The sequence below is a fragment of the Symphalangus syndactylus genome, chromosome 16 (genome assembly GCF_028878055.3).
Source record: "Symphalangus syndactylus isolate Jambi chromosome 16, NHGRI_mSymSyn1-v2.1_pri, whole genome shotgun sequence".
Taxonomy (NCBI): Eukaryota; Metazoa; Chordata; class Mammalia; order Primates; family Hylobatidae; genus Symphalangus; species Symphalangus syndactylus.
In genome coordinates, this window is record NC_072438.2 from 93,410,926 (window position 1) to 93,435,377 (window position 24,452).

Sequence of the window (24,452 nt, forward strand, 5' to 3'; positions counted from 1 at the left end):
AGTTAGCATCAGATGTGAAAGCACACATAGCAAATTCATCAGCATAAGTGAGATTCGGAAATTCTCAGAAAAAATATTTAAAAGCTGTGGCTCTAAATATTTAGTCAGAGCTAATAACAGTATGAAAATGACTGCTCTTGGGGAAAAATCCTAGCTATGTTCTTTGCATGAGCTATCTATTGATTGATTATCATTTACAGGTGTGTATCTTGGTAGTAAGGATATGCAAAATCATTCTTCGTTATCTATGAATATTGATGAATGACATATTATTTGAATAAAATATAAATGTTAAAATGAATATTTAAATTATCTTGCTCAAGGCCTCTCCTTTAAGCCTCATCTGGGTCTATTCTATAGTTTCACGGAAGTGATCATTTCTACCATCAGTGCTATAGTCACCAACTCATTGTTCTTTTCTGACAGCGACTAGATCTAAACAGCACATCATTACTACCTAAAAGCAAATAGTAAGGGGGAAGGTCCTTATGCCTCAATAGTAGAGCTAAATCTAAGCCCATGACTAAATTACATGTATTTGGTATAAATCCTAAGAGCGTGAAAATGTTGGTGCCAGGGTGCAGCCATATTTCCTAATCTGGTTACCAGTGCCTTGTTGCCTTGTTTATATTTTCCCTTTTATTTAGTCAAAACCATGACTGCTATTGTTTTGGTATTTTCTACAGGCTGTGGAATGGGAGTGTGATGAAGCTACCAAGAAGGCCTGTTACAGCAAAGGCAAATCAAAGGTAAGAAGAATGCAATTATGAGCAGCCATCACCCTGTTTTGAAGAACTCTAAACTGTATAAAGCACGTTGATATGAAGAGTATTCCTGATTATGATGCCATGTAAAGTGAGAAAAGCAAGATTCGAAATATGTATACAGTATATTCTCAAGTTTTTAATACTAAATTAAAATTAACCCCAGCAATCAATCATTTCCAAAAAGGATTGAGAACATAAGAAGATCAGAACTAATTTGCCCTTTCTGTCATTAGACTAAGATAAGAAATTAATTGATTGATAGCACTGGAAAAAATATGGGCCTGAATTTTTAAAATATTTTAAATTCCTCCTTTCATACTTTACAGCTAAATCTAGAAAGTAATGATATGACAAATAAAATTATTGCATAAAATATTTTCTGTGATAGATTATTTATAATTTATCTTAACATATTCTTTATAATAAACTCTCTTTTAATACTAAAATCTACATCTCATATTCCTATAGAATGCACAGTTTATAGCTCAGGTTGGAAATGTGTTTCTTGGGCAATTGTACATGTTGCAGGCTTCTTTCAAATGTTTGTCTGGCTCAAAAAGATGCATGATTCTTTGCCTTTCCGGGAAGACTATGTGTCTTTGAGAAAATTATTCATGATCAACTTGAGGAAATTCTTCTGCAGCTTGTGCACGGGCTCACTGTGTCTTATTCTATTAGTGATCTTCTTACATTATATTGGAGCACAGACTTTTCCAATGGTGAATTATGCTTTGGGTTACAGAAGACAGCAGTTATATACAGAGTAGAAAAGAGGGCTTGCTATGCAAAGTTGGTCCCAGAACCAAGAGCCTGGGGAAAAAAATATACCTAAAGCAGAGAGCACTGGCAAAAGATCCTCCCCTTTCTGTATTTATAAAAGAGTGTTATGTACCTTATTTTACCCAATTTCATTGTCCGCTTCCCTGCCTTTTAACTGAATAGCTGTGGGAGTCAGACACTGAGGCAGGTGTCAGCCAGCTTAGTTATGGGGTTTCCCAACCCTAAATAAAGGAGTAGGAAGAAGAGAAAGAGGAAAATGCAGTCTTAGCTAGGGAAACACTTGGAGACAAGGGGAAAATAAAGCAGGAATTGATGACGGGTATTTTCTGAAAGATATTTAACCTCAGAAAAGCCCTCTGAGATAAATCATCAGAGATGTGAGGAGATTTAAAGGTACTCCAATTGTCAAAGCATTCGCATCTGATATCTTCAAATGCTCCCCCAAATAAATAAATAATATAAAGCCCACACATCGGGAACCCCTATAACCTTCTTGTTGAGTTTGTAGAAATGATGTATAGAACTTTTGAAGAGGTGATTTCTAAATAGTTTCCTTTTTCCTCCCTGTGGTGTTTGAGTCTCAGTGTGGGGGTTGTGTGGCTCGGCCCTTGGCCCCACTTCACTGGTCAGAGCACAGTCCTTTAAATAAGACCACCTGTGCCAAGGAATGAGATGGGACCTGGAGAGTCAGACTTACATGAAGTGAGGCATGGAAAGATGGCTTTCTTTATTTCAACTAGTAGGATTCACTGATGCAAGCACCACCCTTCCATGCTCTGAAGGCCTGCAGTGGGCCTTGCCTGGGGATATCAGTGCCTCCCAGGGGGTGCTCTGTGTGATGCCTGATATGGTTTGGCTGGGTCCCCACCAAACTCCATCTTGAATTGTAGCTCCCATAATTCCCATGTGTCCTAGAAGGGACCTGGGGGAAGGTAATTGAATTATGGGGGTGGGGCTTCCCTGTGCTGTTCTCATGATACTGAATAAGTCTCACAAGATCTGATGGTTTTTAAAGGGGAGTTCCCCTGCACAAGCTGTTTTGCCAACTGCCGTTTAAGACGTGTCTTGCTTCCCCTTCATTTTCTGCTATGATTGTGAGGACTCCCCAGTCATGTGAAACTATAAGTCCATTAAACCTCTTTCCTTTAAAATTACCCAGTCTCAGGTATTAGCAGTGTGAGAACAGACTAATACAGTGACCTAGGTCTCCCTCTTGCTTTTTCTCAACTCTTTCTTCTTGTCTTTATCTTTCTTCTGGTACTTTAACTCTTTCATCTCCTCTTTTTCTTTCTTTCCGGATCTTATGGGCACATCAATAAGCACTATTCAGATTTGACCAACCTAGCAGCAGGCATTGTTGATGCACACTTGTCACAGTGTCTGTTCTGAAAATGTTTAGCTGATAGCCCAGACCTGAGGGACCCCACCCTCCTTCCCTCTCCCAGGTCCCAGTGCTGTTTCCTCGTCCGATCTTAACACACCCAGCCCACAGTGAGCGTTTAAAGATGTTCCACTGAATGAGTGAATGAACATGAGAAGCCCATACCAGGGCAGTGAACTTTAATTTAGGGTTTCTCATCCTCGTCATTATTGATATTTGGAGCCGGATTGTTCTTTGACATGGCAGCTATTCTGTACATGGCAGGAAACACATTGCCAGCCATTGACCTGGTTGGGAATCCCTGCTTTAATTTCCAAAATGGTAAATTTATTTGTCACTTTTGCATTGTTTATTTTGATTTTTATGCTCCCTAGAGTCCTCTCATATTTCATCTTGATTACATGTATATATTTGTTACAAAGACGTTTAAAAATTAACAGTTAACTCCCTTCCCCTCTATGAGCTTCAGTCTTCTTGTACTCCTTGTCCTACTAAAGCAAAGCATCAGATTCCATCATGTAGCCAGGGGATTGTCCTCCTCATAGTCTGGAAGTCCATAATTTACAAAGAATCTGTGTGGTTGCCATTTGCTAATAGATTATTTCTACTTGGGGTGAAAAACTGCTTCTGCTGAAGAAGAACTAGCCCACGTTTTGCCCTAAGCCATGATCATTGGTTGTTTGGTGCTTAGAACTTAAGTAAATTGAACCCAGAGAACTATTAGGAAAAGGCCATCTTTTGTGACCGATAGGTAATATACCCTCGATTCACAGAGGAGACCAATTGTTACTATACTTAATTGAATTTTCTGGATACACAGAAAGCAAATGAGGGAAACAAATATTTTCAAATAAAATCAAACCTTTATGTTTCACGTGCTTTGGGTTTTAATGGATTAAAAATAATGGGAAATCTTAGTAATTATTAATTGACTCAAACTGCGTTTGTGAATGGATTTTTTAACACTAATATAGTAAGACAGATGAAGATGAGTGTCAAGCACCATGTACTCTGAGAAAGATAAATCACACGTTCTTTTAGGTTGCATTAAGTATATTGATAAATTCACAGAGCATTTAAATAACTTCTGTTGCTTTGAAGTACAGCTCGGTTTATGTAGCAGAACTGTGTGCACTGGAAGTTCCTGTGTACAAAAATGATGCAGTAGCTTTACAAACATGTCGGTCCAGCACTGGGCTGGTTCATGGGTGGTGAGAGGAGAGTGCTCTTCATCCACCTTTATAAGTTCCTTTTTCTTATTTGGCATCTCTCTTGCTTTCTTAACATAGCAACTGAACAATGACCATGATGTGACCAAGCTAGCTGACCAAGCCCAGCTCCTGGGACAGAGAAGGGAAAGAAACAAGGCAGCCCCTATGAACAGGGGCAACTGGACCAAATGCAGCCTCCAAAGGACTGCCCTCTGAACTCAGAATTCAGACAACCCACATTTCCCCATTTTGACAGTTCCTAGGAGCCAATTCAGAGAACATTCTCACAGTCAATTTGACTGATAGGTAACGTCTCTTTGGGTGAATGGAATTAAGACTTTTCTTAGTGGTCACGAGCTTAGAAGGCTAATTCAGCTGTTTTGTAGTTTTGCTTGTGCTGAAGTTCTTATGAGAACATAATTACAAAGTTTCCCTTCTCCCTGAAATAAAAAGAATAATGCAAAATGTGACATCTCAAAAATGAGAAAAATGCCAGCAATTTAAACTGAAGTTTTTTTTTTTTTCCTACTCTGAGAAAAGTGGTCTGTGCTTCTGCACATAGTGCATTTAGCTGCAGAGCCGGGCTGGAATGCATGCGTGGAAGGAGGTGGCTGGATCTGCAGGGAGGACACTGCCTGTGCCCACTCGCTGCTCTAATGGGAGCATTCCTCAGCTTGCTGCAGAGCGGAGGAGAGTAGAGATGACAGATTTCTCCTTGTTTCCCTGGGATGTCTGTGTCCAGACACAGACATGATTTCACATGTAATCCATTAAAAGTACAATTTAGGGAATTAGGGTCAAGAGAAGTTATCCAGATTTTTCATTTGGGCCAGGTTTGAAAAGAAGGTAGGTACTGAAGCTGCCAAGCCCTTGTAAAGTTTGAGTTCTATTTTATTTAGAAAATGTTTGGCTCACTTGGGAAAGAGGGAGTGCCTTTGCCTGCAATGGCTTAAATATTCCATGGGAAAAAAAAAAAGTGGGGGTGGGGAATCTGTTTTTATGGATTCAAAAACTTATAATAAAACCTGTTGTATTTAGTTCTTCTGGACATAGCATTATAGAAACTGAATTCTATAACTACTTAAGTATCTTTTACACAAATATTATTTTAAATACAAATAGTCAATTCTCTCACGACCTAACAAGAGTTCCTTGTGTGTGTTGGGCTATAATGTCTGAACTGATGTTCCTCCCACTCTGACATTTAGGAACTTTACAAAGGAAACACAGCTGATTATTATGAGAATGAAAGAGCTGCTGTATGCTTCTATTACACTTTGTGATTTTCAAAAGTTTTTGTTCATGATCTCATTTCAGGATTTTTGACACCAAGTTCCTAGAATTATTTTGCTAGTTAGTGGGAGAGTTTTGATTAGAATCCAGAGCTACATATATTGTTCTCCCTGTCATATCCTGTGGTCCTATTTACCAAGTTGTCAAATTATGCTGGTAAAGAGGTAAACTCCTAGTGAACAGGAGAAGAAACTCATGACACCATACTACGTAAGTGCCTGCTGGTGTAGGGCTGGATCTTGACATTTTGTACCTAAGTGCCAATATTTTGAAAGCTGTGAGTTAATCAATACATGGGACACATCGTAGCCCTGCTTTTATTTTATGTAATTGCTTTAAAAATTGAAGATACTTTAGGTTAAATACTAACATTAGGTTAAAATTAGATTATGCACACCTAATTTTATTTTTTTAATTGAGGTACCCAAAAAGGTTTCCCATGAAGTCAGCTCAGTTGAAAATAGAGTATGTACATATATACAGTATAGTATATTTTATATATCAATACACTGTACATTACATAGCATGTAATATGTGTATATATGTGTGTTTATCTCTACATATTGCATCTGTGATATGCATGTGCATATATTCACAAGTAATACATGTATACAATTATGTAGATACACCCTTTATACACACACACATACACACATACATCTGATTGGGTTAGGTATGGTTTTGCAAGAGTCACCAGGTAATCATGACTTAGGTTGATGTGGGTTCAACTTTGAAAGGCTCATGCAATTCCTATAAATTGCTCTTCTTCAGCACTTTGATGCTGACAAAGATAACACATTATGAAGAGGACATATTGCTTTCACTGGGAACACTATGATTAACATAAAGGCTGTCAGCCTTCTAACCCTTATCATTCCTCCCTAAAATTAGTGGGTTGGGCGACAGGCTGGGTGTTGCTGCAGAGACACCTGAGAGATCCACAGAACATACCTGTTAAAAAAAAATCATGAAATGCTATATGACAAAACCAATTAATTTATTAAGAAAACAGCCCTAAAACATGTTTTCTCTGCTGGGCTGGGGCCTTGTGTCCTTGAGACCAAGTGGGTATTGGCCAGTCTCCATTTAAAAGCCCTTTCTATGAGTCAGCAACCATGCTCCTCGGCTATCAATTGCCTTGAAGTCAAGGACAGGTTGATATGTCTGTGGATCACAGGCCCACATGGGTCGTTTTAATGTTCAAGTGCTGTGATCAAAATGTAGATAGATGACTCTCATTATCAACCTTAGAAGCCACATGGCAGCAAGCTGCTAGAGGCCTTGGAGATGTGCACTGTGACTTCTTGGAAAATCAGAATTCATTAAATCCTCTTCACCCATTTTCAAGGTACAGAAATGGGCTAGAAGAAAAAATTCTTAGATGAGAAAAGGAAAATAATAGACATTTAAGTATGCTGATTTATAAGAGAAACCTTTAAAAGAATCGCCTAAAGGGACTTCTACATTATGACTCTACTTTAAAATAGGTGACTCCAAGCAGTACTTTAAGCAAGTTCAGGTAACCCATGGAAAGGCCACATTTGTAACAGAGATTGGCAAAGTGCATTGCCAGTAGATCTACAAGAGAATTTGAGTTTTCAAAACACCATCAAGAGGAGACTAATTATTACACAGCCTGGAACTGTTAACCATTTCCTTTTTTTTTTTTTTTTTTTTTGAGACAGAGTCTCGCTCTGTCACTCAGGCTGGGAGTGCAGTGGTGCGATCTTGGCTCACTGCAAGCTCCACCTCCTGAGTTCAAGCAATTCTCCCTCTTCAGTCTCTCGAGTAGTAGCTGGGATTACAGGCATGCATTACCACGCCTGGCTAATTTTTGTATTTTTAGTAGGGATGGGGTTTCATGTTGGCCAGTCTGGTCTCGAACTCCTGACCTCAGGTGATCTGCCCACCTTGGCCTCCCAAAGTGCTGGGATTACAGGCATGGAGCCACCGTGCCCTGCCACTCATTTCCTTTTACTAACAGTATTGACTGTCCAATTCCCAAATTTATCTTCTGCTCAAAAGCTAAATACTTCTACTCTCTTTTTTTTTCCTGTGTTTTCACATTCTGTTTCAGTTGAACTTGTCCCAATCTCTCTTTTCAAAACATTTATTATTTTAAATGAATTTGTTTGGAATTCACATCTGGAATTCACAGTCTGTGAATTAAACATGAGGATGCATTTAAGGGAGTAAGAACGGGAAGTATGTGAGATGCCTTTAGCCAGTTTGGTGACTGAGTTCTGCTCTTGACAGTTAAGAAGAAACTCAAATACCACCCACCCCCACTCGTTGCTCCTGTAGGACTTAGTGAATGAGCACACCTACCGTTATTGGTGATAACTCAGACCTCTAGTTAAGGCTGGGGTCAACTACACTATTACCTTCCTTCATTAGCTCCTAATTGCCACAGGCTTCTCTGGGTTTCGTAGGGCTGGGGCCACCCTCCATCATTGTATAAAGATTCTGCACAGACCTCCTTGCCTGATCATCTGGATCCCTGACATCTTCGTCCTTTTTTTCCTCTCACTCAGTTCTGCAAAGCACACCAGTGACACATGAGGATGTGGTTCATCACCAATAGTAGAGCCAGTGTCTTCATAGATTCTCACGTGGTCTTGATGATCAGAACATGCTCTTTCATTCTCCACCCTAATTGAAATAATTCTGTCCCTTTCCTCATTTACTTTTTCTCTGATTTTCTTACACTACCAGTTGGGTTTGCCCTGCCCCTCCCTGGCACACTTCTGCACCATGGTTACCATGGTTATCACACATCCCGACCAACATTCTGGTTCTTCATCAACCTTGCGAGTGGTCTTCAGGAATGTTAACAACCTACAGTTGCCGGGCACTGTGGCTCATGCCTGCAATCCCAGCACTTTGGGAGGACAAGGCAGGAGGATCCCTTCAACCCAGGAATTTGAGACCAGCCTAGGGAACATAATGAGTCCTTTCCTCTATAAAAAAAAAAAAAAAAAGCCAGGGGTGGTGGCATACACGTGTAATCCGAGCTCCTTGGGAGACTGAGGTGAGGGATCACTTGAGCCCAGGCGGTTGAGGCTGCAGTGAACTGTGATTGTGCCACTGCACTCCAGCCTGGGCAACAGAGCGAGCTCTTGTCTCAAAAATCAAAAACAAAAACAAAAGAAAACAACCTACAGTCTTATTTTCACTTTGTTCTTCCTTTGGGAAATTAAGGTAAACACCATATTTGATATCTTGGTTATTCTCCTTTCCGTAATTGACTGGAGGCCCTTGCTTTCTCTTCACCAGGGCTGCAGAACTCTGCTGTGAAATCACATCTTTTCAATCCAGATGATTCTCCTGGAACGAATTACCCTTGCCCATGTTGTTTGTGGTTTACCTTGGGGCAAGCTCTTGCTTTTTTGTTTTTTTTTAAAGGAAAAAGTTTTTTTTACATCTTGCGTTGCTTTTCAAAGAGTTCTAAAAGCAGCAGCAAAAAAACAAACAAAACCCCTCCCTTCTATACTGTTTGTAATTTTCCATCCCAGTCCTTATGATGGTGTCATTAACTTGTCTGTGTCATCCATTAAGTCCATCAGCTTGCTCTGCCTTGTGTTCTGGAAGATGTCTTTGTGGGTCCCCTCTGACAGGCATCGGCTTCCTTCTTTCATCCTCACTCTGCCTGCCTTTACAGCCTCCCGTACCCCACTGGTTTCTTCCCTGGCCCTCCTGTGTTCTCTTCAGCCTGGGAAGGAGGAACTGTGTGGTTCTTTGAAGTCTTTTGTTTTGTTCTTTCCCTTTAGAACTCTCCTGACCTTTCCCCAGGAATAAAAACAAAAGAGAACAAAACAAGACAAGCCTCCCACCTCTAGTCTACCTTTCTCAGTTACCAGATTCACTGTCTACTGTTTACAAGCATTTGGTAATTCTTCTGAAGTCTACTTAGATCTTTGTGGTTGTTTTCCGTCTTCCTCAGTTCAGCTTCCAATGATAAGTGGTTACTATTACTGTTAGGAATAATGTTAGGAGGATAATCCACCCTTGGTATTTCACTTTACATTTAGAAAGCTAATGTGAGCCAGGAGCGGTGCTCACACTGTAATCCTAGCACTTTGAGAGGCCAAGACGGGAGGATCGTTTGAGCCCAGGAGTTCCAGACCAGCCTGGGCAGCATGACAGAACCGTCTCTAGTAAACAAAATACAGAAATTAGCACTATGCGTTCCCGCTGTCTCGCCGCTGTGCAGTAGACTGGGTTATGGGAAATTAACACTTTCATCGAGAGTGGGGGTCCATTTGGTTGAAGAGAAGATGGGCTATACCATTACATCCAGATTCCCCTGATTTCCAGCATGATGTGATTCAAATCATCACGTTATCATGCAGCATCTTTCATGCCTCTTGCGTCATTCATTCACCATGGCATGCAATTGACTCACTATGCTGGCTTTGTCCTTTCACACCTACCACCTTGGTCTAGGCACGAAATGACAAGAGCCTGAGTTATGGAAGTGACTTCCTCCTTGGCTTCCTGACTCCAGGCTTCTATCTTCGACTTATCTGCACATTGGTTTCTGAGTGGTTCTTCAGTGATAAAACATGAGAGCTCATCAATACTTCATGCAGTCAAAACATTTAATGGTTCCTTTCACATTCGGAGTCACATGTGAACTCACTACCTGGGCACACTTGGCCTGTTTCAGGCTCCTCGGCTTCTATGTGAGCTCTCTGTACACAATGAGAGCGCCATGCTTTCTCTAGCCACGACACCTTGACACAGTCTGCTCCTCTTGCGTGGAGTGTCTTTTCCCTCCTTTGCTCAGTAAAGTCCGACAGGTGTCCTACAAGCACCCCCTCCAGGAAGCCTCACTAAATCTTACACTTTAACACTTAGTTGTCAACTCCTTCAGGAAGCCTCTCTACACCTCTTCCCTTCCCTATTCCTTTGGAGCTACGTAATATGCTATTCCTCTGTGTGTCCTTGTTACAGCGCATGGACAGCTCTGTGGTAATTGTCATGAACCTGTATTTTTCTGCCAGGGGCCTTGATTGAGACTTCTAACCCAGTGGCTACCAAAGAGGAGCTACTCAGTGAAAGCTTGCTGAAAAAACGAGGAGCTCTCCAGCTCACATGTTCATCACTGCTGTGACCATACCCAGGGTTTTCTAAGAACACTTTGCAACCACAAAAAGTTCTCCATTCTTGGAGTATCCCTCAGCCTAGGGTTTTGTCCCAAATGTTTCAAATATCTTTTCCTCATTAAGCATATTTTCGCTTTCCAATCAATGAATTAAAAATGCGTATAGATACTTGCTATGTATTTAAAATATGCAGTTTGATCCCATAAAGTAAAATTTGTTCCAGTTTGTGTACAGAGTTTCTCACGTGACCTTCTGATCAAGAAGCACTTGCAGCATTTTCTCAAAGTCCCGAGGAAGTTTTCCAAGGCACTGTTTCACAAGCGGCATCTAATAGGTTCCTTTTATTTAGTTTCCTAATACCTGTCCAAGGCCGTTTAGCATTTGTGCCACTATCAGATACAATTCAGAATGAAATCATTTCTGTCAAAATTAGATGCATGCTTTGAGAATTTAATTGAACATATATTTATCTTCATATTCTTCATCAAACAAGGTACAGATACAGCAAGTAAGTTTATTTGATAAAAATCAAATTGTTTAATAGCTCTGTTGTTATTTTTTGGTCAATATCTGAAAGGTTTGTTTTTTTAATGGTTAAAATTTTTTAATGGCTTACATATTTATTAGATAAAATGTATTCATTCTCACCATTCTTCTTGTGCTCAGACTTTGTTAGCATGTTTTTCATTATACATACATATATATATATATTTTAATTTGTTTCTTTATTTTCCCTCAGGAGGAATGTCAGAACTACATCCGGGTGCTTCTGGTGGGTGGTGACCGGTTATTCACCTGTGGGACCAATGCATTCACACCTGTCTGCACCAACCGCTCGGTATGGCTTCCTTTTGTGCCTCAAAAGAATTTAGTATCAGAAGAGGCAAAACATTGTATTAAAATATTAGTTTTAAATGAATTTCTATACACCAAGGTGTTGTTGTTTAATTCAAAAGCACTTTTTGTCAAATTGAATAAATATTTGATTTATTGATGTATTTCTAATCAGGACCATCAATTAGATAAATAACTGAAAATAATTACAACTTGTATAATTAAACTTAAATATGTTTCTAAACTATTTCAACCAGCATTTTTCTCACCAGTGACTTTAAACCTTAATCCTAAACATATTCTTTTTTGTCTTATTCTGCTTTATGGTAGAGATACTGTTACTGTTATTTATATTTATTAAAATTATTAAAATGGTCTAAAATCACAATCCAAGGGAAGAAAAAATTAGCCTACAAATTGGATAAGAAGTATGTAAAAAAAAAATAAGCAAACTAAGAAATTGAACCCTAGGCAAAGTCCAGTTATAACTGACCCTCTTTCTTTCTTGTCTTTAACCTGGCAATCATTGACAGAGTAATTTTCAGCTGCACACACCATAGCAGTAGCATGGCAGGGTCAGTAGAACACATGTGGAATCTTCCTAATTCAGGGTATAAATGCACTCTTCCTCTGGGAATATCGTGAAGAAATATGTTCATTCCCTGGTTGCACAATTTTCCTCAAGACCTTAATTGACCATCTGCTTTTACTGTTCATGATTTCAGGTTAGCATTCAGTTATTGGAAATAAAGGGAGGAGATGGATGCTCAGGGGTGTGAAGCTCAGGGAGCTCTCTAGGTGCCGCACCCTGCCCTGGGCGCTTTCACCAGTGCCGTGGTTCAGTCCTCAACATCTTCCCCACAGGATCGCTACTCTTTGGGGCCCCCTTTTATGAAAGAAGAACCTGAGACATAAAGAGCTGAGGGAAATTACCCAGGTACGCATCTCATAGCAGAGCAAGCAGCGTGCCTGTGCCTACCGGCCCTGACCCTTCTGCTCCAATACCTCTCAGGCGAGAACCAAGAACCGAATTGGGCAAAGCACCAGTACCCAAGAGCTTTTCTCATTCAATGATTGGCTGGGAATCCAGCATTTGGGAAGCTGGATTCGTACGAAATGACTCGAAGACACTTAGATCTCTCTCTGAAAACTGAAAAAAAAAGAAAGAAAATGTTGGAAATGTGGGCCACATAGTGTTGAATATCCACACATCCTTACCTGTGAACACATTTTTTGGGGCTATTCATTATATTTTGGTTCACTTATATTACACATAATTTTTTTTTTTTTTTTTTTTTTTTTTTTGAGAGAGAGTCTTGCTGTGTCTCCCAGGCTGGAGTGTAGTGGTGCGATCTTGGCTCACTGCAACATCCGCCTCCTGGGTTCAAGCGATTCTGCTGCCTCAGCCTCCCAAGTAGCTGGGACTACAGGTGCATGCCACCATACCTGGCTAATTTTTTGTATTTTCTTTTTTTTTTTTAGTAAAGATGGGGTTTCACTATGTTAGTCAGGATTGTCTCGATCTCCTGACCTTGTGATCTGCCCCCCTCGGCCTCCTGAAGTGCCGGGATTATAGGCATGAGCCACCGCTCCCAGGCAATTATACATAATTTTTTATTGTGATCCTATTTCTGTAAATATTGACACTGGTTTTTAAATTAAGGTGGAAAAGTATGCAATACTTGTGCATTATCAATCAAAGGCATATATACAATGATCTTATTTCTTATTTTGTGAGTATTCAGTGGTATGAGGTTCAGTAACTCTAAAGTGATGAGAAAGGGACTGATTGATGGACTCTCTTACCATGAGCAGAGTAGGCTGTTTCCATCAGTTGAAGCATAAAAGTTGGTCATCTCTCCCCATGAGCCCCAGAGAGGCTGTTGCACAAGCATCACTGTGTTGATGGTGGATGTGATCCATAAGCATCACTAGAGGGGCTTGTGCAGAGATAACTGCTTTCCCTCTCATTCCCCCCCCACAGTTGAGCAACCTGACTGAGATCCACGATCAGATCAGTGGCATGGCCCGCTGCCCCTACAGTCCCCAGCACAATTCCACAGCGCTCCTCACAGCTGGCGGGGAGCTCTATGCTGCTACGGCCATGGATTTTCCAGGACGTGATCCTGCCATTTACCGAAGCCTGGGCATTTTACCTCCTCTCCGCACGGCACAGTACAACTCCAAATGGCTCAATGGTAAGCCTTCCGTCACTCCCTCTTTCCCACCTCATTTGTTTTTTGTTTTTGATTCCTGGTGATTTGGTGCTGAAAAGCAAACTATAACACTCTAAATAATAATGAATTCTTCATCTAAAGAATTCAAAGTGTAGCTTGTTCAGGACTAATGATAAAAAGGACATCATATGGCTATTTAGTATTTGGAAGAGAAGTGATATTCTCAACACTCTAGACCATGATAATATGGCTAATGTTGACATGCCCACTTACAGAAGCTAGCTGTTTTTTTTTTCTATATTGTTGTTTAATGTCTAGAAAATTTGACAGCTTGTCATAGATATGTGTAGACCCCTGGGCATTACTTCTTAACTTCCTTTTTATGTGTCTAGAAATGGATTACTAACATGGCATGTAATTTTCAGCAACTGTATAAAAGAATGTGTTTGTCTATAGGTAACTCCAAAAAGTTTGACAATTAAAAATGTAAAAAATGTATCAACTCACATACTTAGTAGTAGGCATCTTCAGGGTTTATTCATTCAGTGGCTCAGGAGTTAATAAGGAGGCAAGTATTCACTGCAGTCTCAGCCATCCACAGTCTGGCAGACGGGCCCTCAGCCCACCTCTGCTTGTGGTTGCAAAATTGTTGCTGCAAATTCAGTTATTACATCCACATGTGGCAATATCCACTCGAAGAAGAGCCACACCCCTGTCCCCTTTTCATCTGTATATTTCTTTTTGAAGAAACCAGAAACCCTTAGAAGGCTTCCTTCAGTTCTGGGCCAGAACTTGGTCACTTGCTTACTAAGCAATCAGAAGATGGTGACAACCATCCAAATTGAGGTTTGCTGTGTACAAAGTCCTGATGTGTGTCAGCTGAAATGCAGCCCTCTGTATATCTGTGCATTCATGTGTGAGTGTGGTCACACACACATGCACATACACATACACCTGCAAAGGCAATGTATACGTACCATGTGTAATCCATTGCCCCAAGCATTTATTTGATAGTTTGTGCAAAAGTGAAATCTTGAGAGTTAGTAGACTTTTGCCACATACCAGCTCATTACGTAGACCAGAGTTTCTCAGCCTCAGCACTAGTGATGTTTTGGGCCAAATTGTTCTTAGTTGTGGGACAGGGGGTCTTGTCCTTGGCATGGTAGTATGTCTAGCAGCATTTTCAACCTATAGTCATTATATGCTAGTAGCATCCTCCTCTGCCCAGGTGTAACAACAAAAAATGTTTTCAGCAATTTTTCAGTACTCCCTGGGAGGGGGGAATTAACTGTAGTTGGGAACCACTGCTTTAGACTCATCATATATGCAAAACCATGGATACGTGTACACATATTCAATGCAAATATTTTGCCAGATAATACAGTCAACCTAACCATCAGAGTTTGCCTTTAAAAGACTGTCCTGTAGAAAAAAAAGGATGTCCTCATCATTAACTTTCTCAAGTAAACTAAATGACTCTATTGCTTTCAAAGGGAAACACAAATTGTTTTCCCAAACTGAAGCACTAACTAGATTTCTCCCATTAACATCATTTCTGTTGAACTGGCTTCAACTGAATCAATTGATTCTATATAGATGGTCCCCTTTTGGCCCCAAAACTTTCATCTGTGTAGCTTCAAGTTGTTCTTTCCATTTGTTTGTTGATTCTGACTGGCAAAGGAAGTTTCCGCTTAAAAATCAAGAATCCCTATCCCAATAAAGGCTTTGTAATTAGAATTTGCCAGAAGCAAAGTAAAAAGCAATTGGGAGCACTCTATCTTCTCCCAAAGTGACACTTTAAGAATATCCTGGAAAAACAATTCAGGTCATAGCATGAGTTATAAACACTAGCTGCCTTCTTACATGTGACTGAGTGACCACCAGCTGATCAGGTGGTCAGTATCGGTCAGCCTCCTGGTTGTCAGCATCTGTGAATTCTCCTTTTCCATTGGAGAGTCATGTGTTGCCATCCAGGCAATGGAAGAGCTAAGACAGTGTTTATCACGGTCTTGGTAGGCATAACATTGCTATTTGATTGACAAAGAAATTAGTGTTTCCGATTCCTAAAACATTCTGCTGTTCATTCCTAAGATCTGGTAACTGCAGACACTGAAAGTAATTCAGAGGTAAATGCGGTGGCTCTACCACTCAGGCCATAAGGGCAGCACAATTTGCATGACAATGAATAGCCTGCATTTCTCAGGAAAGCAGCATTCCCACCGCCCTCCCCGATACTCCTTCCCTGGCCTATATTGGGAAGACCTTCTTTCCTAGGGTAGAAAACCAAGAGCCCTGCCTGAGGACCCTGAGTGATTGCATATGAAGTGTTGTCTTCATAACTCTCCTGTGTTTTGTTAGGGCACTTTCTGCTACTGCTGAGCCCTGAGATACTATTTCCACTCCTAGTTGGCCCTGATTTGCTTCTCTGATTGACCCTCCATCCAGGACGGATTCTGGTCTCTAACCACACTAGGTTCTGCCTCCATCCCCTGCTGAGCCGAACACAGGGACGTTTATCCTCCCTGGCCTAATTGGGACACAGGCTTTGCATCCCATCTGTTCTTTGTCAGATGCCCTTGTCTCAGGTCTTCCTCCTTTAGTTCTCCTTCCCCTCCTACCCGCCTGCACTGACTCCCACCAAATCCAGCCCCAGGGGGTCCTACCCCTTGGCTTCTGTGTCTCTTTAACACCGGGGTGCTAGAGAGTATCGTCCTGTGGTGGAAAGGGCAGCAGAAAAGTTGGACCCTCTGTCTTCAGTGAGGCCCTCAGGGCAGCTCCATAATGGTCTAAGCACCCCAGTTCCTGTCCTCTCGCCTTGCAACTACCCCCACTCTAGTCCTCTCCCAGCCTCTCCCAGGGATTCTCAATGGGTTTATCTTCCTCTTACTTTGCAGAGAAATGTTAGGTTCTAAAGGGTTTTTCGCAGTAAGCCCTCAAACTTACCTCTTCTTGTCACTCAGGGTCTGTAGCTGATTCTTTCTGCTGTGTTCTGGAGTAATTTTCATTTTTTGGACAATATTTCTGCCTTATCCATTATCTTTCTTTTCATCATAACCTCAAATTTCTTCCTTTGTAATGATGACTCATGATTTCAGAAAAATGTTCAGATGTCTTTTCTCTTAAATAAGACAAAAACAAAGAAACCTCAACAAGCTAAAAACAAACACCCTTAGTTCTGCCATGTCCAAGAATGCTCCAATTTCACATGGTGATTTTAAGGACCCATTAAACGATGCTCTCAGATTTTTCTCTTGAGCTTTCAATCAAGTCAGCAAAATCAAATTTGAGAGTTGGACTTGTTCCAGAAGGAGGAACAAGTGGGATGGTGAAGGGGTAGTTCTTTCTGCTTTGGTGGCCATGGAGTGGCAATTTTCTCTCAGCAGAAACAGGAGAAGTAGAGGGTAAGTCCCTGCCCCATCAGTTGCCCTCCATTATTGGCTGACTTTGTTGAAGGACGGCAGTCTTAAGCTCCCATCTTCAGGCAATTCTCATCTTCTCTGCCCTTTGCATCCCACCATGCAGCACTGCGGTGGTTCTCCCCAGTCCCACAGTGTCTAGTTACATTATTTGAGGACTGATTTCCAGCCATTACCTTAACTATCTTATTGGAAGGATGACATTGTTGCCTCGAAGTTTCTTTTACAGAAAGTTTATGCTGCACCATACTTAGATAGTGCACCCTGTGGCTTGAGTGCCTGCCCTGTCCTTGACTCTTTTCCTTCAGCTTGTCTTTAAGCTTTGCTGATCCCTGGAAATTCTGTCCTCAATCCCTTCCTTCTGCCCACTCTTCTCATTCCACACGCTCTTCTTGGATTCCCATCTATTCCAAAGTTTTTTTTTTTTTTTTTTTTTCTTAGTTTTCTGTTTCAATAATTTCTGGGGCACAGGTGGTTTTTGGTTACATGGATAAGTTACTTAGTGGTAATTTCTGAGATTGTAGTGCACCCTTCATGCAAACAGTGTACACTGTACCCTGTATGTATTCTTTTATCCCCCACTCCCCTGCCAACCTTTCCCACAAGTCCCAAAAGACCATTGTATCATTCTTATGCCATTGCATCCTCATAGCTTAGCTCCCACTTACAAGTGAGAATATGCGATATTTGGTTTTCCATTCTTGAATTACTCCACTTGGAATAATGATCTCCAGCTCCTTCCAAGTTGATGCAAAATACATTATTTTGTTCCTTTTTATAGCTGAGTAGTAGTCCATGTGTATATGTATCACATTTTTTTTTTTCTATTCCAAAATTTTAACTCCTCTGTCTCACACCATGCCCACCTACTGAAGACCATTCACAGATCTGGTCTCAGCTCCGACCTAGTCCACAGACGCGATGTTCACTTCCAGCTGGATGCTGCTTGCAGTACTTTCAGCTCAGCCTACCCCATTCGTGTTCATTTCTTTGTTTTTCAATCTTGGGTATGGGCTCTGTATTAGTTTTCTAGGGATGCCATGACAAAGTATCACAGCCTCGGTGCTTAAACAGCAGACATTTATTTGCTCAAACTTCTGGAGGCTGAAAGTCCAAGAGGAAGCTGTGAGCAGGATTGGTGTCTCCTGAGGCCTCTCTCCTTGGCTTGTAGATGTCATCTTCTCCCTATGTCTTCTAAACATGGTCTTCCCTCTGTCCATGCCTGCTTCCTAATTTCCTATTCTTATAAGGACAGCAGTCATATTGGATTAAAGCCCACTCCAATGACCTCATTTTAACCTAATTACCCACTTAAAGACCCTGTTTTTGAGTATAGCTACATTCTGGAGTACTGGGGGCTGGGACCTTAACATAAATTTGGGGAGACAAAACTCAGCCCAGAGCAGGCTCCATGATTCATCTCTCGTCTGAGCCAGACACCTGCAAATCTCAGCTGACTCCTTCCCTCTCTTTCCAGACCCACTCAACCCCAGGTCCTGCAGAGACCACTTTTAGAGTGGCTCCCAGACCTGAGTCTTTTTTTTCATTCCTCCACTTCTGTGCTTGTTCAAGCCTTCCTCATCTGAAATGCTGCACTATCCCCTCTCTGACCTGCTCTCCACAGAGTAGCCAGTAATATGTGGTGTGAAGCTTTGAGATAGACAGTAGAGGCTTTGGAGTTAGACAGATCTGAGGCTTGGCCCTTGGAGCATAGATATGTCATACTGGTTCTTGGCTTCCTCACCTGCATACTGCAGATCACTGACTACCTGACCTGGACATTGTGAAAATAAAGTGGGACAACGAAGATGATAAGTATTAGTGTCTGGCACATAGTCAGTACTCCACAAATAAGGGGAGCTACTGTGAACTCCCCAAAGTCCGATACAATGTCTGAGATGTAGTAGGGAGTTAATACATGTTTGTTGACTGAATAAATGAGTGATTATTTGGGCCTGCAGTTCTTGAATTACTGACACCTTCCAAGATCCTCTTTCCTCATCTTTACTGGCACATCCAAGCTACATCCATCACCATCTAATCTTGCGACTTCCAGAACATTAGCAGGACTTGGATCCTCTAGAAGGCCACCACTCAGCTAGCAGCTGCCTACATATAATGATGAACAAAACTCACTTCTTTGTTTTGCAAGCTTTTCAGTTTTTTGCAACCTTTTTGTGTTGAGGAAAGAAAATTGTCTCAGCAGGAGAAGTTGGGAGGGTATAGCAGCTGCTAACCTTAGTCAGCAAAATTTTTGCATTCAGATTAACTGTGATTAAATTGTGTATGGGACAATTTGCTTATGCGTTTAGGTAGTCCCTCTGCATGTTTCCACTAGTTTTTGGGCAAACTGATGAAACACCCAGTAGATCAGTCACTAACTTTTACTGTGTGCTCTTATATTGGGCACTGTTCTGCCCAAACGTCCAGGCAGCCAGCAGACAGCCACCAATGAATTCTGTTTCATCAAGCCATACCTTCAGTGACATTTTGGACAGTGCCTGTGCTTGTTTCCTAGGTTGCGAAAACAAAGTACCACAAACAGGGTAGCTCAAAACAATAGAAATTTATTCTCTCTTTTATAAAAAATATTTATTTAATTTTTAACTTTTATTTTCAGGGGCATATGTGAAGGTTTGTTACAAAGGTAAACTCGTGTCATGGGCATTTGTTGTACAGATTATTTTATTACCCAGAAATTAAGTCCAGTACCCAATAGTTAGATTTTCTTCTCTTCCCCCTCCTCCCTGCCTCCACCCTCAAGTAGAACCCAGTGTCTGTTGTTTCCTTCTTTGTGTTCATAAGTTCTCTTCATTTACCTCTCATTTATAAGTGAGAATATGGATAGGAATGAAGTTAGAGATTTACAAGGATAGCAAAATGCAATCCAAGGAAAATAAGAATTACAATAAAGTGATACAGAAGCTGAAGGAAGGAATAGCCTGTATAAAAAAGAACTTCACAGGTATGACAGAGCTGAATAACACAATATAAGAATTTTACAATGCAATCACAAGTATTAACAGCAGAATAAGCCAAGCTGAGGAAAGAATCTCAGAGCTTGAAGACTGGTTCTCTGAAATAAGACAGTCAAAGAAAAAAGAATAAAAGGAATGAACAAAACCTCTGAGAATCATGGGATTATGTAAAGGAGCCAAATCTATGAATCCTTGGCATCCCTGAAAGGGCAGGGAAGAGAGCAAACAAATTGGAAAACATATTTCAAATATCATCCATGAATACTTCCCCAACTTTGCTAGACTGGCCAACAGTCAAATTTAGGAAGTACAGAGAATGCCTGCAAGATTCTACACAAGAAGATCACCCCCAAGACATGCAGTCATCAGATTTTCCGTGGTCGAAATGAAAGAAAGAATGTTAAAGGCAGCTAGAGAGAAAAGGCAGGTCACCTACAAAGGGAACACCATCAGGCTAACAGTGGACCTCTCAGCTGAAACCCTGCAAGCCAGAAGAGATTGGGGGCCTATATTCAGCATTCTTAAATTAAAAAAAAAGTCTTCAACCAAGAATTCCATATCCAGTTAAAATAAGCTTCCTAAGTGAAGGAGAAATAAGATTCTCTTCAGATAAGCAAATGTTAAGTGAGTTTGTTAACCACCAAACCTGCCTTACAAGAGATCTTGAAAGGAGCACTAAATATAGAAAGGAAAGACTGCTACCAGCTACTACAAAACCACCCTTAAACACACAGACCAGTGTCACCATAAAGCAACCACACAAGCAGGCCAACATAATAACCAGCTAACAACATGATGACAGGATCAAATCCATGCATATCAATACGAATCTTGAATGTAAACAGGCTAAATCCTCCCGTTAAAAGGCACAGAGTGGCAAGGTGGATAAAGAGGCAAGACTCAATAGTATGCTATCTTCAAGAGACCTGTCTCACATGAAATGACACCCATAGGCTCAAAATAAAGGGATGGAAAAAATCTACCAAGCAAATGGAAAAGAGAAAAAAGCAGGGTTTGCAATGTCAATTTCAGACAAAGCTGACTTCAAACCAACAAAGATCAAAAAGACAAAGAAGGGCATTACATAATGGTAAAGGATTCAGTTCAACAAGAAGACCTAACTGTCCTAAATATATATGCACCCAACACAGGAGCACCCAGATTCATAAGTTTTTAGAGACCTTCAATTAGTCTTGGACTCACACACAATAATAATGTGAGACTTTAACACTCTACTGGCAATATAGACAGATCATCAAGGCACCAAATTAACAAAGATATTCAGGACCTGAATTCAGCATTGAACCAAATGAATCTGATATACATTTACAGAACTCTCCACCAAAAAACTACAGGACATACATTCTTCTTATTGTCACATGGTACATACTTTAAAATTGACCACATAATTAGACATAAAACAATCCTCAGAAGCTGCAAAAGAACCAAAATCATACCAAGCACACTTACATGACACAGTGCAATAGAAATAGAAGTCAAGACTAAGAAAATCACTCAAAAAACCACGTAACTACATGTAAATCAAACAACATGCTCCTGGGTGACTTTTGTGTAAACAATGAAATTAAGGCAGTAATCGAGAAGTGCATTGAAACTAATGAGAACAAAGATAGAACATACCAGAATTTCTGGGACACAGCTAAGGGAGTGTTAAGAGGGCAATTCATAGCACTGAATGTTCACTCAGAAAGTTAGGAAGATCTCAAAATAATAGGTTAACATCACAATGGAAAGAATTAGAGAAATAGGAACAAATCAACCCCAAAGCTAGAAGAAACAGGACCTAATCAACCCCAAAGTCCTAGCTCAGGTATGCATCATATATGGCCTGTGTTTAAAGGACAAATCTCTCTGAGCCCCACAGTGCTCATCTGGACAATAATCAATCAAAATCAGAGCTGAACTGAAGGAAATCAAGACATGAAAACTCATTCAAAGGATTAGTGAATCCTGGAGTTGGTTTTCTGAAAAAAATTGATAAAGATAGGCCACTAGCTAGACTAATAAAGAAGAAAAGAGAGAAGATCCAAATAAACACAATTAGAAATGAAGAAGAAAATGTTACCTCTGATCCCACAGAAATAAAAATAACCATCAGAAACTACCAGAAATATATTGTCTTAAAGTGCTGAAGGCTAAAGGTCCAAAACGAAGGTTCCAGCATGGCCATGCACTCTCCAAATCCTTGAGGGGAGAATCCATGGTTACGTCCTCTAGCTCTGGTATCCCCAGGCACTCCTTGGCTTATAATAGCTTCACTCCTATGTCTGCCTCCATCTTCACATGGCCAACTTCCTGTGCCTCTGTCTAAGTTCTCCTTTCCTTATAAGGATACCAGTCATGTTGAAGTATCTTAACTTGATTATATCTGCAGAGACCCTGTTTCCAGATAAGGTCACATTCATGAAAATTGGGGGTTGGGACTTCAACATATTTTTTGGTTGGGGGATGGGTATAGTTAAACTATAACACTGTCCGAAGGAAGAAGTGCTCAACTGTTGAAACCTGAAGTCACAACACCTTACTTTCTGCTGACAATCTTAATGCTGTTTTTTCTACTGCTAGTAAATCTGTTTACTTCTCAGGCTTCCCATCTCAGCCATATCATCTCCATTGTTAGCAGATGGCGTTGTCTTCTTGTTTCCCATGAGAATCATAAGTCCTCAGGTAGGGATGGCGATCTCCTGTCTGCTTTGCCCAGGGCAGAGGGCTGTTTTACATGTGTTTCTTCCTTCCTCTCTCTAGAGTACTGCTATGGACAATGCATTCACTTAAACTGCTGCTTTGTCCACTGTGCATCCCTCCCTGCCCCTCTATCTCTGGGGAAGTGGGTGCTTCTCTCCTCTGCAAGACTCAAGAATGCAAGACCCAGCAAGTCAAGATTCATTATTGAGTTGAACAATGCTAAAACTCTTAAGCATTGCTGATGCTTGAGCTCAGCAGTGAGCTTGATCTTGTGTTGCTTATTCTATATCTGAATTACTATCTCAAAAGACTACAGGGAAGGATGGCAGAAATGAGTGCTCTCATAATCTAGCCTAAGAGGAGCACAGAGGCACAAAGCATGCATCATCAGAACGTGTGGGCAGAACATGATAGGCTGTGGCCTTTTGCAACCCCAGGACCCAGAGCTCCAGAACTGATCTTCAGGCAAATGATGGTACTGACTTTTCCATAGTAACATCTGGCCAGGATACAGAGATCCCTGAGTAAGGACCTACCAGACTTCTAACCTTCCCACCACACCTTGCAGAAATCCATCATAAATACCTGGTATGGTTCTAAAAACCTGCCTTTAGCAAGCTAAGTCCCTTGGATTTTATACTGCAGTTCCAGGTGCAATTTCTTATGACACCACCAGCATTATTGGTTATATACTGATGAATACACACGCCCTGCCCCCTGATCCTCTGCACCTGTGCAGGGGCTCACAGATGGTGGGAGGTGCTGTCAGCTGTCAGCACAAGCTGGATTGGAGAGGGCCAGCAGGCCTGGCCTGAGCTCTCGAAGCCTTTGTGGGTTCTGCCTGTTTCTTCTTGCCTGGCTGCTGTGATCTGGCTCTGCCTGTTTTTACAGCCCTGGCTCCTGCTATTTTTCTCACATGCATGCTTGGTGTCCTTTAAGGAGCAATGTGCAGTTTCCTGGGAGCATTCTGCCTTCCTTACCATGTTCCTTTGCAGTTTGTGATTATTTTGTCCTCACTTCCCTTGATTTTTGCCTCCTGGCTAATTCTGACTCCTAGTTAGTTTAGTTTAAATTTCCATTTTCCCCAGTCTCTGGTGGGTCTGTTCCATCCCGTTCTCACACTGTTCAAGACTGCACTTTCCCCCATACTACCGGAGCTCTTGATCAGTCTCTTGCCCCAACCTTACGAGAGCCCCCACTTTACCTGCAGAGAAAGCCAGAGTGCTGCCATGGCCCTCCTGTTCCCTTCCTGTCCTCATCTATGTGCTCCCTTGGCTTTAGCCTCTGAAATGCCACACAGTGCCTCTGGTTCTTCCTTGCCTTTCAGAGCCCAGCAAACTTTTCTATAAAGGGCCAGTGAATAAACATTTTAGGCTTTGCAGTCCACATGGCCACTGTTGCATCTTTTCAATCTTTCCATCATAGTATGAAAGTCTCCACAGTCTATGGATGCATGAGTGTGACTGGGTGCTAATAAAAGTTTATTCACAAAATGGACAGCAGGTAGGATTTGGCCCATGGGCTAGAGTTTGCTGGCCCCTGTTCTGCCTGGAAAGCTCTTCCCCCAGACAACCCATCTGGCCAACTGTCCCATCTTTTTTGAGTCTTTGCTCAAATGCCACCTTCTTAATGGAACCCAAGCCTCACCACCTTATTTCAGGTCACAGCTCCCTCCTATCTAGCCCTCCTGACTCTTCTGACCATGTTCAGTTTTAGCCTCAGCTGTTAATGTTATCTCCTCCCGCCACTACAATGAAAGTTCCCAATGACCAGAACTTACGTCTTTTTCTCACTCCTGGGT

General features: G+C 41.2%; 1 protein-coding gene across 1 annotated transcript in view; it reads left to right on the forward strand.

The window, feature by feature from the left end:
- Positions 1-24,452, forward strand: part of SEMA5A (semaphorin 5A) — a 505,802-nt gene that overhangs the window by 306,026 nt on the left and 175,324 nt on the right. The window contains exons 6-8 of the mRNA XM_055246035.2: positions 687-749; positions 11,280-11,378; positions 13,359-13,572. Coding sequence (XP_055102010.1) covers positions 687-749; positions 11,280-11,378; positions 13,359-13,572 — 376 coding nt within the window. The remainder of the gene's footprint in view (positions 1-686; positions 750-11,279; positions 11,379-13,358; positions 13,573-24,452) is intronic.